The sequence below is a fragment of the Leptidea sinapis genome, chromosome 41 (genome assembly GCF_905404315.1).
Source record: "Leptidea sinapis chromosome 41, ilLepSina1.1, whole genome shotgun sequence".
Lineage (NCBI taxonomy): Eukaryota > Metazoa > Arthropoda > Insecta > Lepidoptera > Pieridae > Leptidea > Leptidea sinapis.
The window spans coordinates 4,361,971-4,378,376 of record NC_066305.1 but is presented as its reverse complement, the minus strand read 5'-3'; the positions used below and the strand labels follow the sequence as shown (position 1 = coordinate 4,378,376).

Here is a 16,406-nt window from a genome sequence, read left to right as displayed (position 1 = left end):
ATTTTAAATTGAAATTAATAATGAAATACGAAATACTTACTGATGATATGTGATCCCAGTGTCTCTTATTTCTTGTAGTATTATTTTTACAAAATTTTACCACGCAAACCGGCATTTTAGTTTCAAATATTAGCAAAGTATGTGGCACGTCAACGCCACACATTGTTCGAGACTGGCTCGAGTATGGCCACTCGGGCGTAGTATTAATTACCACACTTTGCGACTACGCCTGCTGTATATCTAGTTGGAGCGCAACAGAGACCAATCCTTAATCTAAGAATGCATTAATATAAAATAAATAAATATAATAGGTACCACATATTTTGGCAAACATTTTATCCAATGTTCGTTTTAATTGAACAAGGGGATAATAAGCATTCGTATAGGTCACTGGATGGTGAGGAATGACCGCTATCCATACACACTTGCTACACCTGAAGAAACACAAGATCGTGACCAAGGTGTCATCTAAGAGTTGTAAGGCGTTTCAAGAAACAGAATTGTTGCGGCATTCGTGAACATTTTTTCAAGGAGGAAATATATCTGGCACAGTAGTAAATATGACTTCGTGCTGAGTGTTACGAATAAAAAGTAATTAATATAAACTTAACACTATTTGAAACACGTGGCCTGAGTGGCCAGTACCTACGCTGGTGCTCCTCTTCAATTCCATTCCATTACAAATGGTGTTTTGGCACAACCGCTTCTAATTTAAATGCGAACATAAATTTGCAGGTTTAAAAACTTACCTCCTTCACCATCTGTAATCTAACCCAAACATTCCACAATGATACAAAGTTGTCACTCATTATAAACAATTCCTTTATCTTAAAAATACCTTGATAGTAACTTTTATCAAAATTGTCACGTTAAACCATTTCATTACTCAGGGTTGCAACGATTGAACCATCTGGGTTCAAGAATTATTTTCGGTGTAATATTCATTCATATAAAAAAAGCTTCGTCTACTCAGTAAAGATGAGTCTGTCAAGGGCGGCGGATTCACAGGGTTCCATTCAGTTGAGCAACATTTCTTTTTCAACAATAGATTCACACACGTGAATAAAATACTTTATTATTACAATATGAATAAACGCGTAGTAGGTAACAAATTTTTTACAATTATTTGAAAAATGAAATAAATCTTACAGGAGCTTTGGATTTGTCATGAGACAGGTGAGAAATTTTACAAATATAAATACTTGAGGCATTGGTAATAAGTATATTTATAAAGAGTTATAATATGAGCTCTACATAAAGCCAAATACAAATTCATGTTGGAACGAACTCAAACTAAATTTGTTAGGTTTATGTATTTTAAACTGTACAAAGTATATCCACGATACCCACTTCTATACCAAATGCTGTTTGATCTTAGCACTCTATGCTAGCATTGAGTGTGTGGTTTAATCTCTATGGATATTTAGCGTGGTGTTTTCAGTTATCCAACTCTACTGGGGCGAAAATACCGAATGAACGCGCGGAATGGTGGAGACGATGAAACTGATATTCCGCGGGTTAAAACCAATCTTATGCGAGACATGCATTTCAAAGTCGCATTGGGTATTTTAAATGTACTACTTGCTTGTTCACTGGACGAGTTCAAATATGGGGTAGTTGGTGTCTGTTTATGACTTAACTGTTAGTTATTAACTGCTTAAATTGGTACAGAGTTTCTAAGGAAATTCTATGATTTTTATGTTTATATAAGAAAGTTTTAAAATGTAAACTTAAGTCAAGCCTGTTTAGCTTACCCTCTCAGTCTAGAGGCTTTATTTATTCAATAAATTAATAAAAATTACATTATTTACGACGTTTTGGAACGAGAAAGTAATAATATGTCGAAGTTGATATCAGATAGTTCTATTAAAATATATTACAACGCCAGTTGGCAGGTGGTGAAGAATTCATAGTATGTAATGTTATGTTATAAGCATTTATGAAGTTTTATGAGAAGAACTCGGAGAGATATTATTAAATGAAAGTTCTCGAAACAAACGCCTGATTGTATTCTGAAGATCTGGATCGAATGTGCTATTAAGGAAATTAGCCGTTGTTTAAATAGCTATCAGACAAATTAATTGTATTTTTTATTGATTCAACATTAAATAAATAATCACAAGCAAATGAAAAGCTTTAAAGGTTTAAAAATAGGTTGAATTCGACCAGTATTGTGGTGCCATTTTGACCTGTTATAGTTAATAATTATTATATATGTTGGATGCGATTCCAATTATGACTGTAATCACGACCATCAGGTTCACGAAGCATCCTTACACAAACAACCAATTCAAGCTCTAAAGGTTGATGCATCCAATATAGGATAATTTATAATTATACAGTTTATTATTTTTTTATGAAATATTTGTTATTTTAAAACGCTTTTAACTAACACGATTCATATTATATTCGATGTAGCATCTTACAAACTAATTTATTTTGTATATTACAGCCATTGTAAAATACTCTATTGATTGAAAAGAGTGGCCGTTGAGTTCTCGTTCTACTCACGAGCTTAGACCGAACTGTACTGTTGATGCAGTAATTTAAAAAAAATGTTTATAGCGACGATCCAAAAGCGCTTAGTTTAAGCCTAATTGAATAAAGTTTACTTGACTTTGAGCCTTGAACGTAAAGAATATCATTCAAAAAGAGAGTTGAAGCCTTTTGATAATCTTTTAAAACAGCTCAAATAGAATGTCATGGGGCAGTTGATCAATAAAAATCAAACCCTGTACGCCCTTATTAAGTTAATATTTGAAGTTGGAGTAATACACACGACTGACCTCTCTGAGCAGACCAAACAGCATATCAGTGGATAGGGAGCGCTCGTGAGCTTCGTCCATGATGATGGCGCAGTAGTTGTCCAGGTCGGGCTCTCGCAGACCCTCGCGGAGCAGGATCCCGTCAGTCATGTACTTGATCACGGTCTGCGGCGATGTGCAGTCCTCAAAACGAATTGCGTACCCGACATCCTCGCCTGTGCCGTAATAAGGATAGAAGATTAGATAATGTATACGACTAGATAGATTGTGACTGTACGATCTTGTATTTAAGTCGCACATTGTATTGTACTTATCAGCAGTTTAAGAGTACTCACGATTTTATTAATTAGTTCACACGAAAGCAGCAAGACGCTCTATCAAGACGTATTAATTATCTAAGGATAGAACTAATTCACACAACAAATCTTGATCGCAAGCAGTGAGAAATCACATTGATTATTCCATGCGAGAGGTCTCCAAGTTTCTTTTGTAGGTATTTAGAATATCGTTACTTTCGTACAGAGCTCTAATACTATAGTATTATTTTATATCAATTTTTTTTATTTTTTTATGTATTTTTAACAGTAGGACGCTCCTTTGCACAGGATGCCGGCTGGATTATGGGTACCACAACGGCGCCTATTTCTGCCGTGAAGCAGTAATGTGTAAACATTATTGTATTTCGGTCTGAGGGGCGCCGTAGCTTGTGAAATTACTGGGCAAATGAGACTTAACATCTTATGTCTCAAGGTGACGAGTGCATTTGTAGTGCCGCTCAGAATTTTTGGGTTTTTCAAGAATCCTGAGTGGCACTGCATTGCAATGGGCAAGGCTTATCAGTAACCATCAACTGAACGTCCTGCTCGTCTCGTGCCTTATTTTCATAAAATAAAAAATCTTATATCAAAGGCTCACCTTTGATTAAGAGGATGAGTCTCAACTCATCCTCTTACTTTGTTAAGGTACACTTTGGGCGGGTAGTTGAAGATTGATATATTCGCTTATTCTTACCCAAACATTGCTCAGACAAGAATCGCAAATGTTTATATGAGTTTCAAACAATTGTTCTTTTCCTATTTTTACTACTAATGCTACGGCTATTTAAATATCTTCGGTGTTATTACAAACAATAATTTAGACATTTGTCTTGTTAAACAGTAAAACAGTGGGACTGACATTTATCGGTGAACATAGCAGCGGAAGGCTGCTAGTTTATGTTGTACGGGGTGGCAAGATGAGGCGGGAATAGCAATATCTGTATAAGACGGCTTCTTATAGATTTTGAATTCTAATTTATTATTTACTCTTGTTAATGTTAAATCCAAAAAAATTAGAGATTGGTTTGATTCGAATTCCAATTTAACTAAACTACATTACACTACACTAGTGTAATTACGTGATGAGAGACCCACATATCCTGTTTTATTACAGATACGTTGACGACGTAATAATTGGTTGGACAGGCACCGAACGTCAAATCGACCTTTCATCAGTAAAATTAATAAGATCCACCCTAAAATAAAGTTTAAATTGGAAAAGAGCGGCTTCCGGCTCATACGATTCAGTCTCGTGCCAGATTTTGGCGAGACAACACGTCCTGAGGATGCCTAGTGTAGAGGCGAAACACGTGTCGAATTGTTTAAATACAAATATTTGCGGAATTAACACTATAGAAAACTCAAATCATTTGTATAATTATGGATTTCCGCAAAGTAACGCCTACTTAAGCACTGTATTAAGTCTGTGAATGGAATGTACACAGTAGTAGTTACCAAGTCGGACGCCCATCTCGTCCGCGACCCGCTTGGCCACCGACATGGCGGCCACACGACGCGGCTGCGTGCACCCGATGGTGCCCAGGCGGCTGTACCCGTCCTCGTGAAGATACTGCGTCAGTTGGGTGGTCTTCCCGCTGCCCGTCTCACCTGAACAAAAGTTCAACGTGATGATGATGGGTTGCTGTTGTTTTTTAACATAGTCATAATAATAATAATTGTTGATATCACCGTTCCGTGTGATGATAGCCTTGTGAAAGCTGAAATAGACAAATTGTCGAAGTACATAGACTTAGCACATGAGGTTACTTACATGTGGGATGTTATTCAACAATAATTGTCCCAATAGTCGTTTCCGTTAACGGTCTTATAGCAAAGAGCCTCGACCATCATCTCAAGAGGCTCTCACTTAATAACTGGATAAAGGGTCAGTTACAGAAAGCTGCTGTTTTGGGAACGGCACGCATCGTGCGGAAGTTCCTCAGTCTGTCGCCCTAACCACCGGCGGAATTGTCGTGAGCCAACGCCGGCGGGACTCTATTTTTTATATTTATATTTGTAATATTGTTTTTTATAAATATGTAATATATATAAATGTAGAAAATAAGATAAAATTGTAATAGAGAGAATAATAATAAATAATTAATTTCAAGCACTTGACCCATACAACTACAAACAATCAATGACTTAAATTACATTACATAATTGAGTTTACATTGATTTAAATTAAATTACAGATAAAATTAAAATAGTCCGATAAAATTCATAAATGTTAAATTATTATCATAAAAAAAAAGAAATTTTAATGCTATCCATTTTGCCTTAATTTACCACAAGATGGCGTTACATGCTCATCGGCATTCTAATTATTCTTATTTTTTATGTTATAACGTGCTTTTTGCGTGAAAGACTGGTGTTGTATTTACGGTATCGGTACGCGAAACCACTTTTTGTGGTGCGTTAGGACTAAAAATGTCACTTTTATGGGCAATTCTCAATCTTCTTCACTTCCTACATTAAAGCCTTACCAACAATAATGATGACGCTGTTCTCCCTGATGACCTGCATCAGTTCCTCCCTCGCCGCAAACACAGGCAGGAACCTGCGCTGCTCCGTTATCGACTTCTTCTTCACGAAATCAGATTTTGACTCCGGTTCGGTTTCTGTGGGGGTAGTAGTATCTATACTATCAGTAAAGATGGGCGATTTTATACTAAGGTTAGTTATATTTTCCTAATATGCAAAAATTGGGGTTAGGCAGGTTATCAACTGTAAAGTAGATCCTGTAGATGAAGCAACAACCAGAGAGTTGAACAAGACATACAAGATTTATCAAAGATGCCACTCGAACGATTGGCTCAGTGGAAAAGCACTCGCATGGAACGCGACAGGTCGCGGGCTCGAGTCCCGCATCGTTCATAAACTTTTACAGTTAGTTATGTGTAGGTATTTAATACACATAGATGCACAATAACTCTTACGGAGAATATACTTAAGAATCAAAATCATTACAATATAGAAATACGACAACTTGTTATTAATTTACCATTATCTAAGTGTTCAGCATATTTGTAGGCTTGCTTCGTGGGTCCATCTTCTAGCTCCTCCTGCTCCTTCTGCACACCCATGATATTACCTGAAAACGTTTAAATTTACATTAATACATCATACTGTATAATTGCCTCATGAAGATGAACAAACAGGAAGTCGGAATCGAATAAAATAATATTTGTTTGTTAAAGTTATAAAATGTATTTTAATTCACTTAATGCGACTTACATTTAATAAATAAAACTCTTTTCAAAATATTTATTGAGGGTAGGGTAAAAATAAACGAAATATAAGAATAAAAAAAAATTGTTAGATAATAAAAACACGTTGAACGATTAGGTCGATTGGACTATTGTTGAACTGTACGAAATAGTTGGATTTGGTTTTTATGAAAAATAAAATCATTTTTAAAATATATGTATACAACGCAGAAAAATATAGAAGGCACCTATTCTAAATACATTTTTTAACATTACAAGGTCCTGAGTTTGTAAATGCCATTTAGATATACTAAAGCCTTTCGGTATTCCACTAAATTTAAGTCACTAAAAAATACATTACTGAAAAAAAATACGTATGTAGATTACTTCTTAACACTTTGGCTTGCATATGATTTGACTGGTATTGGAGTAAAGCAGATAAGAAAGCAGTCAAGTTTGTATACCGCTTCAAACTATTTTGAATGCATGCCCTTAATCGAAAAAGCTATCAGAAGTAATCACCTATTTTTGTTCCCTCCAACTTCCAATGTTTCTTCTGCGCCTTCCTCCTCTCCTTCTGTTCTCGGAATGCCTTTACCAACGCAGATCCTTTGCGTGCGTTTAAGGCCATGTCAGATGTGGGGTCTTTCACCTGAAGTATTTCATTTTAATGCAAATAATCTTAACGTCTACACGTTTCCAATTATAAATTCTAATGGGTAAATGAAACCGAAAACTATCACTTTTGTTACAAAAAAGGCCTAAAAAGGCATTTATTTTCTCAAAATTGTTCTTTTAGAATTCTTTTTGATGTCATTTCTAATATACTAGATAATATTACTAGATACACTACAGTGCCAGGAATTAAAGGATACTACCACCAACATTGTGGAATTAATATTGAAAAATTTGATCAGTGTGAAACTCATTGAATCTTGGAAACAATTTCAAAATAAAGGTATTTATTTGGCTTTTTAGGTTTTATAGCAATATTTACCGGTATGACAGGCTCTGGTTGCTTTGTAAATACGATGCGTCCATCCAGGAACGGTGGCACTATATTGTGTACAAGCAAGTGTACGCGGTCTACGCTTTCCTGTGGATATAATACAAATATTTGAATTGTTGTATGTAATAAAAATAACACAAAACTATGTAATTAGTATCTTTTTTATGAGAAAGTGACTTGATAGTAAGTCATGCCCATTACAATGTGGTGCCACTCGGGATTCTAAGTTGCACCTTATGTTTTGTGTGGCATCACAATTTCGCTCGTCACTTTCAGACATAAGATGTTAAGTGTCATTTAGCCCAGTTAATTCACCAGTTAAGGCGCTTTTCAAACCGAAACACAATAGTGCTTGGATACTATTGCTTCATGGCAGAAAAAGGCACCGCTACGGTAGCCATCTCTGGCATCTCATGCAAAAAAGCCTGTCACTGGCTACCTAACTATATATTAAGGTAGCTTAAATTAATCCAACACCAATGATGTCATCCACAGGGTATTTGCGACTGTTAAAACATCAGCAATTTTTGATGCAAATGTTAATGTTCATCATGATGGTATGACATTTGTGGATATTAAGTTAGTTACTAAGACTTTTAATATAAAATACCAACTTTTTATGTATATTCTACAACATTTGAAATTTAAAAGGATATAGGAGGAGTGATACACATTATATCTTAGATTGCCGCCATAAGAGATTTGAGATTTGATAATGCCCAACATGTATAGTCACAAATATTTGGAGATATAAAATGTAGCAGACACATACCTCATCCAGATCATTGTTAACATTGATAGAATGCACGACACCACTCGTAAGCATTCTGTTCCTCTCCCACAGCTCATTGTCCTTATCTATCTGCTGTCTTGCAGCTGAGACCTTCCTGTTTCTCTTCTTCTCTATTTGCTCTTCCTTCTTTGCTATGTACTCTGATGAGGTGCCAGCAAATGGATCCGACTCATCTGTTTCACCTGTTAGTCATTTGTTTATAAACCTCTGCGCTGACAAACTAGTATCACTTCTGATAGCAATATGGCAAATGATTATGGCACAGATTAGGAAAAAAATATTTTACAAATATTTTATATTCAATTGGGCAAGTGGCTAGGTGATGGAAAGTGAAAACCCACTGGCAGCTGAATATCTTCAATAGCAGACATCAATAGATGTGTTACTGGCCTTTAAAGTGAGACTAAGCTAGAAGTTTCGAAAAACTGTGTGAGGCAAAAACTTTTCTTCAAAAATTGAGGCTGTGCAATGAATAATTTTGTATATTGTATTTGAATATGAGGAAGTGATTGAAGATGCAGAGAGATCCAACATTTCTATAGAATCCCAAAGAATCAAGCTGATGAGAGACATCTTGATATTTGATGGTTAGGGTAGCTCATAAGTGGTCAAATGGAAGGAACTGGGGAGCCCCAGGAAGAGAAATTTAATATTTTTGGCATTTTATATTACCCATTGAAGCTTTCTAAAAAACTATCCTATTATGTATGTTTTGTTATGAATTCAAGAAGTTCTCTCAGTATCTAGTCCTTAAAATGTGTTGCCAATTGAATGTCCTAGACAGCATTTGAATTTTACACTAGCATGGGATTTTAAAACTAGTGCCCCTGATTCTGCATTGCGCAGCAAGAGGTTTTTAATGCCATTTTAATAAGTGATAAGGATATTAACTTACCTTCACCCATATTATACCAAGCTCTATCTAATTTCTTCTCCGCTTCCTGCCATTCAGGATCGTCAACATCTAAGCCACGTCTAGAACTGACCCATCTAAAATATTAATATACATATTATATAGTTTTAGAAATAATTGTATTATGTATTTACATACCCAAATAATAATAACCAAATTGGATGATATCATATCAAATCACAAGCACATTAGAATTGATGTCTTTTATGTTGGGCCCTGTATTGTTAATCCTTCTTCTGTGCATTACTACTGACTCTTTACACAACAATTGAAAGAAGAAGTGATAATATTATAATCTTATAGTAATTATAAGGCATGGTGATCAAATAATCTCACTATTATTCACATTTTTCTTATTTATATGAAAGAGGACCTCAACTCAAACTTTACTCACAACACCAGAAAAATCACAGGAGTGTTACATGTCTTGACCAGAGTGGACACACCTTGAGCAATGAAGAAAAGGACTGAAAAGAGTTACCTCTCTTGTAGGTGGTTGCAAGTGGTGCTGTGCCCTTCCCGCAATGCGATGGGTGACCAATGATAGAATCATTGGGGATCCAAATCTCTTTAAGGACCACAGGGGAAGGGTGGTGGTCAGTGGTACTCAATATGTATGCAAAGAATGTTGCAGTTAGTAATGCTGGTGTTTCATGTAGTATGGTATACTATTTTGGACGAATCTGACTTTTTTTTTTTTATGACTATCAAACGAGCGTACGGGTCACCTGGTGTTAAGTGATCACCACCGCCCACACTCTCCTGCAACACCAGAGGAATCACAAGAGCGTTGCCGGCCTTTAAGGAAGGTGTACGCGCTTTTCTTGAAGGTACCCATGTCGTATCGTCCCGGAAACACCGCACAAGGAAGCTCATTCCACAGCTTCATGGTACGAGGAAGAAAGCTCCTTGAAAACCGCACTGTAGAGGACCGCCACACATCCAGATGGTGGGGATGATATCGTAACTTGTGGGGTGTCGTGCGAAGGTGAAATTCGGCGGCAGGAATCAGGTTGAACAGCTCTTCGGAACACTCCCCGTGATAAATGCGGTAGAAGACACACAATGAAGCGACGTCTCTACGCAACAACGCCAAGTGATCCAGCCGTTCACAGAGTACTGGGTCCCCGACAATTCGAGCTGCTCTGCGTTGCACGCGGTCAAATGGATCGAGCTGATACTGGGGTGCGCCAGACCAGAGATGACAGCAATACTCCATGTGAGGCCGGACCTGCGCTTTGTAGAGCGCTAGAATGTGGGCCGGTTTGAAGTATTGCCGTGCTCTATTTATGACGCCCAGTTTATTTGAAGCCAGTTTGGCTTTGCCCTCCAGATGGCCACGGAATTGGCAATTGCTCGAGATTTCGAGACCCAGTATTCCGATACTAGGCGAGGCTTTAAGGGAAGTGTTCTCGAAGGGCGGTGATACGGCAAATGGGGTTTTTTTAGTGGTAAACGCGCAAACTTGAGTCTTCTGGGGGTTAAATTGGACAAGGTTATACTTACCCCATTCCGCGACCTTCTCGAGAGAGAACTCGATAGAAGACACAAGTTCCTCCCGGCACTGGTCGACGTTTTCCCGAGAGAGACCTGCATGGACCGTGTATACGGCATCACCAGTGCTGTCGTCTGCATAGCAATGCATGTTGGCGGTGTCCAACATATCATTGATATGCAGAAGAAACAGCGTGGGAGATAGCACACAGCCTTGGGGCACTCCAGCGTTCACGGGCTTGGGATTCGAGCAATAACCGTCGATAACGACCTGTATGCTGCGCCCAGTGAGAAAGCTGGAGGTCCACTTGCATAAGCTCTCGGGAAGCCCAAATGATGGAAGTTTTGCGAGGAGCGCCTTGTGCCATACACGATCAAAGGCCTTCGCTATATCCAGACCAACTGCCAGGCCTTCCCCCTTGCTTTCAATAGCCGCCGCCCATCTATGTGTTAGGTATACCAGAAGATCGCCAGTCGACCGACCATGGCGAAAGCCGTACTGCCGGTCGTTGATCAACTGGTGACCCTCAAGGTATACCAAGAGCTGGCGGTTAATTATGCTCTCCATGATTTTGGAGAGTAGGGAGGTAATAGCAATAGGCCTGTAGTTTGCCGGATCCGAACTGTCTCCTTTTTTTGGGATCGGATGGACAAGGGCTGACTTCCATGAATCAGGGACTACGCCTTTTGAATAAGAGTGCCGGAATAAACGCGTTAGCACCGGCGTCAACTCAGGGGCACACATTCTAAGCACGATTGGAGAAATGCCATCCGGCCCGCTCGACTTCCTGACGTCCAACGAAAACAGAGCTCGCCTAACAGTTTTCTGTCGGAACTGTACTTCAGGCATGGAGCTCTGACACCGCGGGACGGTCGGCGGTGTTTTTCCGTTGTCGTCAAGAGTCGAGTTGGAGGCAAAAAGAGTGCACAGGAGATCGGCTTTCTCTTTTGCCGTATGGGCCAGGGTGTCATTCCTCATGTGCAACGGCGGCATGGACGGCTGGTTGAAGTTCCTTTGAGCCCAGCGCCGCAACCCAAGTTCGATACGCCTGTTTTTTGCAGTCAGATGCTGCTTTAACTGACGCATCGAACCAGGGCTGTGATCTGCCACCGATCGGTACTACAGAGCTTGGTATAAAAATATCCATGCCCTGCAGTATCACATCGGCTACTGCTACGGCGCAGGCACTAGGATCATCCGAAGGGAAACAAACCCTGCCCCAAGGGTAGGATGCAAAAAAGGAACGCATCCTATCCCAATCTGCTGACTTGTAGTGCCAAACGCGGCGGGTCGCTGGTGGTCTGCGACGTTGGCGTCGGATAGGCACTACACTCTTGACCAGGCAATGGTCGGACGTTCCGAGAGGGGCATCGACAGAGACCTGGTAACCATCGGGATGTGTAGTCAGCAGAAGATCTAATAAGGACGGCATGTGGCTATCCACATCCGGGAGCCGCGTCGGCGAATCAACCAATTGGGACAGACCATACGCCAATGCAAAATTATGCACAGATCGCCCTGCGTAGTCTGTGGTACGTGATGCAAGCTATTCGGCATTGTGCCCGTTGAAATCACCCAAGACTACGATTTTAGCGGAGGGGATCTGAGCAAGCACGTCATCAAATGCCGCTTGAACGCAGCCCATGAGGTGATCCGTTTCTGCGTTACCACTATCGGACCTGTAGACACACGCATAGATGCGGACGCAGTCCTCTAAATCTACGCGGAGCCAGAGAGTAGACAGGCCCCTACCCTCAAAATTGCCGAGACTTAGATGTAGACTTATGTATTACTTACTTATGAGGTGTGGCTCTCGGAGTATCTTCATATAACCTTCCCTTATAATCTCTAGATGGTTTTCTATCACTACGATCAGAACGATCACCAGTTTCTCTTGGCTTTGGTGTGGGGAAATCCCAACTTGATTTTCGCATAGCTTTTGGATCCTCATCATCATCATCCCATGCTGTCTTGTCAGTAGGTTTTAAAGCTTTGATGCTGAAATAAATTTAAAAATAAGCATTAATATTAAAATATATTATTAGTTAAACAAACAGGACTCAAATAAACAACCCAAAAAATGTATTCTCTGTGGTAGTCAAATTGGAATATGATAGATATGGATGATATCCAAGTTGGTAGCATGGTATGTGAAGGTGGAATTTGGCTGCAGGAATATGACAAAAAGCTCTTCCGAACACTCCATGTGTTAAATGTCATTGAAGACACACAATGAAGTGCTAATTATTAATGAACATTTCAATGAGACCTGGATTGCCAAGAATTCAATCAGCTCTGCATTTGCAATTCAAATACTTTACGACAACACTTCCCTTAAAGCCTCGCCTAGTATTGGAATACTGGGTCTCTAAATCTCGAGTGATTGCCAATTCCATGGCCATCTGGAGGGCAAAGCTAAATTGGCTTCCAAGAAGCTGGGGGTCATTAATAGAGCAAGGCAATACTTCAGCCGGGCCCACATTCTAGCACTCTACAAAGCGCAGGTCCGGCCACACATGGAGTATTGCTGTCATCTCTGGTCTGGCGCACCCCAGTATTTAATCACATATATTGAACACCTAATTTATCACCCATTTCAAAAGATAAATTAATGAAAAAAAAAAAAATTATAGTTTATACTTGTATGTATTACCTTGGAGTCCTTGGCTCATCCTTGAAACGAGGTTCATAGTAACTTCTCCTAGAACTGTCCCGGTCAGTTCTCCTATCGCTTCTGTCTCTATCATTCTCATCAGATTTTCTGTCTCTATCTCGTCTATCTCTATCTCTTTTGTCATATCTCCTGTCCTTATCACGCCTTCTGTATTTCTCGATATAGGCATCATCATCAGATCTGGATTTTTTCTCTTCATCTGTAGAATTATGCACACCTTTTTCTTTTATTTTTTCTTTCCTGAAAAATTTTAATTTATACTTAATGTGTAATTTTGTAAATATCTTTACAAAATATTGGGTTTATCATGGTTTCTCTGCAGGCAAAGTATTTACATTGCACAAGCCCAAGTAAGCTGAAAATCTACTAGAATTACTTTGTATAAATCACACTATTTACTTAACCGAAAACAATGACATTTACAAATATATGACATTAGAATGACCTATTTAAAAATAATTTATAGACAGATTGAAAAATTTATTTTCTATTGTGATTTGTTACTCATAAGTGTTAGGCCTGAGTGCTCTGTAGTCAAACACATAGTTACACAAGTAAAACTGAACACAACATTTTATGAACAATGAAGGACTTGAAATCGCTACCTCTCACATTCTGTGTGAGGCTGTTTCCAACTGAGCCAACCGATCATGTGACATATTGTTGATAAAATCTTGTATGCTCTGTTCAACTGTCAGGTTGTGGCTTCAAATTTGTAACTTTGAAAACATAACAAATTGTTTAAGCACATAGTTATCCCTGACACACATTCACAGATTCCCACCACACCGCCTCTTCCTACTTGAGACACATGATTTTCTACTTATAGATTTTTTACTTGCTTTGCTGCAGGGTTTATTACAAAGCATCACCAATTCTCAAAGTAACATAAACATAACATTATTTGGAAATTAAATATTTATTTGAAGATTATTCTATATGGATAACACAGACTATTTGTCAACTAAACATTATGCACTCATTTTTGTTATTCTTTAAATTTATAGGAATATAATGCCGGAAATTGCAAAGACTTTAGGCAAAGGCAAAGATAACAAACAATTTCATCCTAGAATGGCCAAGATATATGATTGAATTATGAATGATAATAATAATTATACTTTAATCTGATTTAATTTAAGATTCAATAGCAATTCTCTTGTAAATCATTTATGCAAAACTAATATTATAGAACTCAATTCTTATGTTTGTCACAGCTTATAAGTAGTGAGATCAGCTTGAAAGCTACCCCTAACAGAGACAGAATTGCTAGCTATGCCAATGACAGTCACAAAAATAAATTAAACAGGGTTCCAATTGTTGCTATGGATTTTGTACTAAGTGGGATTAAAAATAATTTTTTGTTACTTTTGCATCCGTTCAAGCATACGTTTTCTAGCTTCTTCAGAGAGCCCACCGGTATAGGTCGGTGTTTCTTCATTGTGCCGTCGATATTTACGTTCTTTTTGAGCAGTATTATAGCTATTTTCCCCTACATCATCGGCTTCGTAAGTCTCTGTTTGAAATGAAATTAGTCGATTTTGCTTTCGTTTAGTCGCCGCTAACTTGTCTAAGCCTAATAATGAAGGCTTAGCGAATTGAAACTCAGCTGGATTCTCCCTTTTCTTAATTATTAATCCTCCAAGAGCATCGCCTGAAGTGCCTTCTAATCGATGTAGATTTTCATCAGTCTCCTCCATGATCTAACTGCAGCTTAGCCTATTTATTACACTTATTTTCTAGTTATTATTAGTCCTCTTTAATAAAATTATACTTATGATAGTAATAGAATGCTCGTAAATCATAATAAACAGTTATTTCTGATTACAATATTTATTTTACTTCACAGTTCACAGTTTTTTTTTAAATATTTGATAGATTTGGCACTTGGCACAAGACGCAAGCTCATCTGCCATGTTTCACAACAAGTAAAACCTGTAAAAGGTGAAAGATTTAGTATATAAATAGAATGACTAATGAGTAGATGTGAAAGGGATTGTATATGATTGATTTTTGTACTTTTTGTATGTTATACAAATGATTTAAGTTTTATAAAAACAAAACAAATCTTATAACTCTATTTACAATAATACGACTACATAAAATTAAAACTATCATTAGGTGGAAGCGTACTAAGAATACTGGCAGCATTACCGCGTTGGATAGCAAGGCTGATCCGTTGACCGAAATAGCTGCCAGTGCTTGGGTTTCCAGTAGCCTTATTGACGCGCGAAGATAGTATTTTGAACATTCTCCGCGCCTCTGGGCCCCACGGGCCAAGTGTCTCGACACCAAACGGCACAAAGATGTATGACTCACTGAGGCCAACATATTTGCTACGCTTGCTGTATTCGGCAGTCGAAGCAGCAGCCCCAGCACCAACTGACGTAACTTGGACATGAGAAGGAGCCAGAGTGTCAACGCAAGTAGCGTCCCACACCAGCGCCCTTCCCCATGCCCAAGCCACCAGCGTCATTCCATCAGGACGCTTGCCATCGCGGCGGGTAATACCATTTGGCTCTAAAACAGCTGGTATATTAAGAGCGGCAAATGCCCTGCGGATGACTTCATTAATGCTGGCGTGATGACTGATTCGGCCTGCCGATTTTAGGCAGGATAACCCGTGGTGTCCAAGAGCATCTACCATTAATTAATTAAATAATTTATTTTTGCGTTATTTAGTCGATCTCTCGTATTGTACCATCAAAAGCCGTACAAAGGGTACAGTGTCTTGTCATTGTGTCATGAAAGTGACCCTTAAAATCTTTCAAGAAATTAAATCACGCGAATGCAAGAGTGTGAATATTTTTGAAGTGTATTGATTGTATATGTGGTGTATTTCAGTCCGTTGAGTGCCGGTGGTATGTCGACGCCAGTGGCGGATTATGCTACTTGCCGCCCTAGGCCCAGTCTGATATGCCGCCCTTTTTGATCAACAAAATTCTATATATTTTGGTTCACAATTGTTATTAAAATATAGCTTTTATTTTTCACACGACTCGTAATGCGAAGCATTAGAGTGTGCTCAATTCTTATTCAAATTCAAATATTTTTATTCAAAATAGGATGTGGAATCACTTATTGAAAGTCAAAAAACTACCACCCATTCCAAAATGAATGCCTCAGGCCTGAGAAGAATGGGCGCAACAAACTCAGTGAGCTTTCTTTTTCATCAAAAATATGTTTTACAATTAAAGTAACATTTACAAAGTAACAAAGTAACATTGTACA

At 38.4% G+C, this 16,406-nt stretch overlaps 1 protein-coding gene across 1 annotated transcript in view; it reads right to left on the bottom strand.

Annotated features, from left to right (window-relative positions):
- LOC126976575 (pre-mRNA-splicing factor ATP-dependent RNA helicase PRP16) overlaps positions 1–15,024 on the bottom strand; it is a 95,214-nt gene extending 80,190 nt beyond the window's left edge. The window contains exons 1-11 of the mRNA XM_050824963.1: positions 14,544–15,024; positions 13,155–13,415; positions 12,299–12,499; positions 8,989–9,083; positions 8,073–8,275; positions 7,289–7,387; positions 6,814–6,943; positions 6,087–6,176; positions 5,569–5,703; positions 4,538–4,690; positions 2,787–2,980 (exon numbers count right to left, since the gene is read on the bottom strand). Coding sequence (XP_050680920.1) covers positions 2,787–2,980; positions 4,538–4,690; positions 5,569–5,703; positions 6,087–6,176; positions 6,814–6,943; positions 7,289–7,387; positions 8,073–8,275; positions 8,989–9,083; positions 12,299–12,499; positions 13,155–13,415; positions 14,544–14,875 — 1,893 coding nt within the window. The 5' untranslated portion in view covers positions 14,876–15,024. The remainder of the gene's footprint in view (positions 1–2,786; positions 2,981–4,537; positions 4,691–5,568; positions 5,704–6,086; positions 6,177–6,813; positions 6,944–7,288; positions 7,388–8,072; positions 8,276–8,988; positions 9,084–12,298; positions 12,500–13,154; positions 13,416–14,543) is intronic.
- Between the last annotated feature and the right edge of the window lie 1,382 nt (positions 15,025–16,406).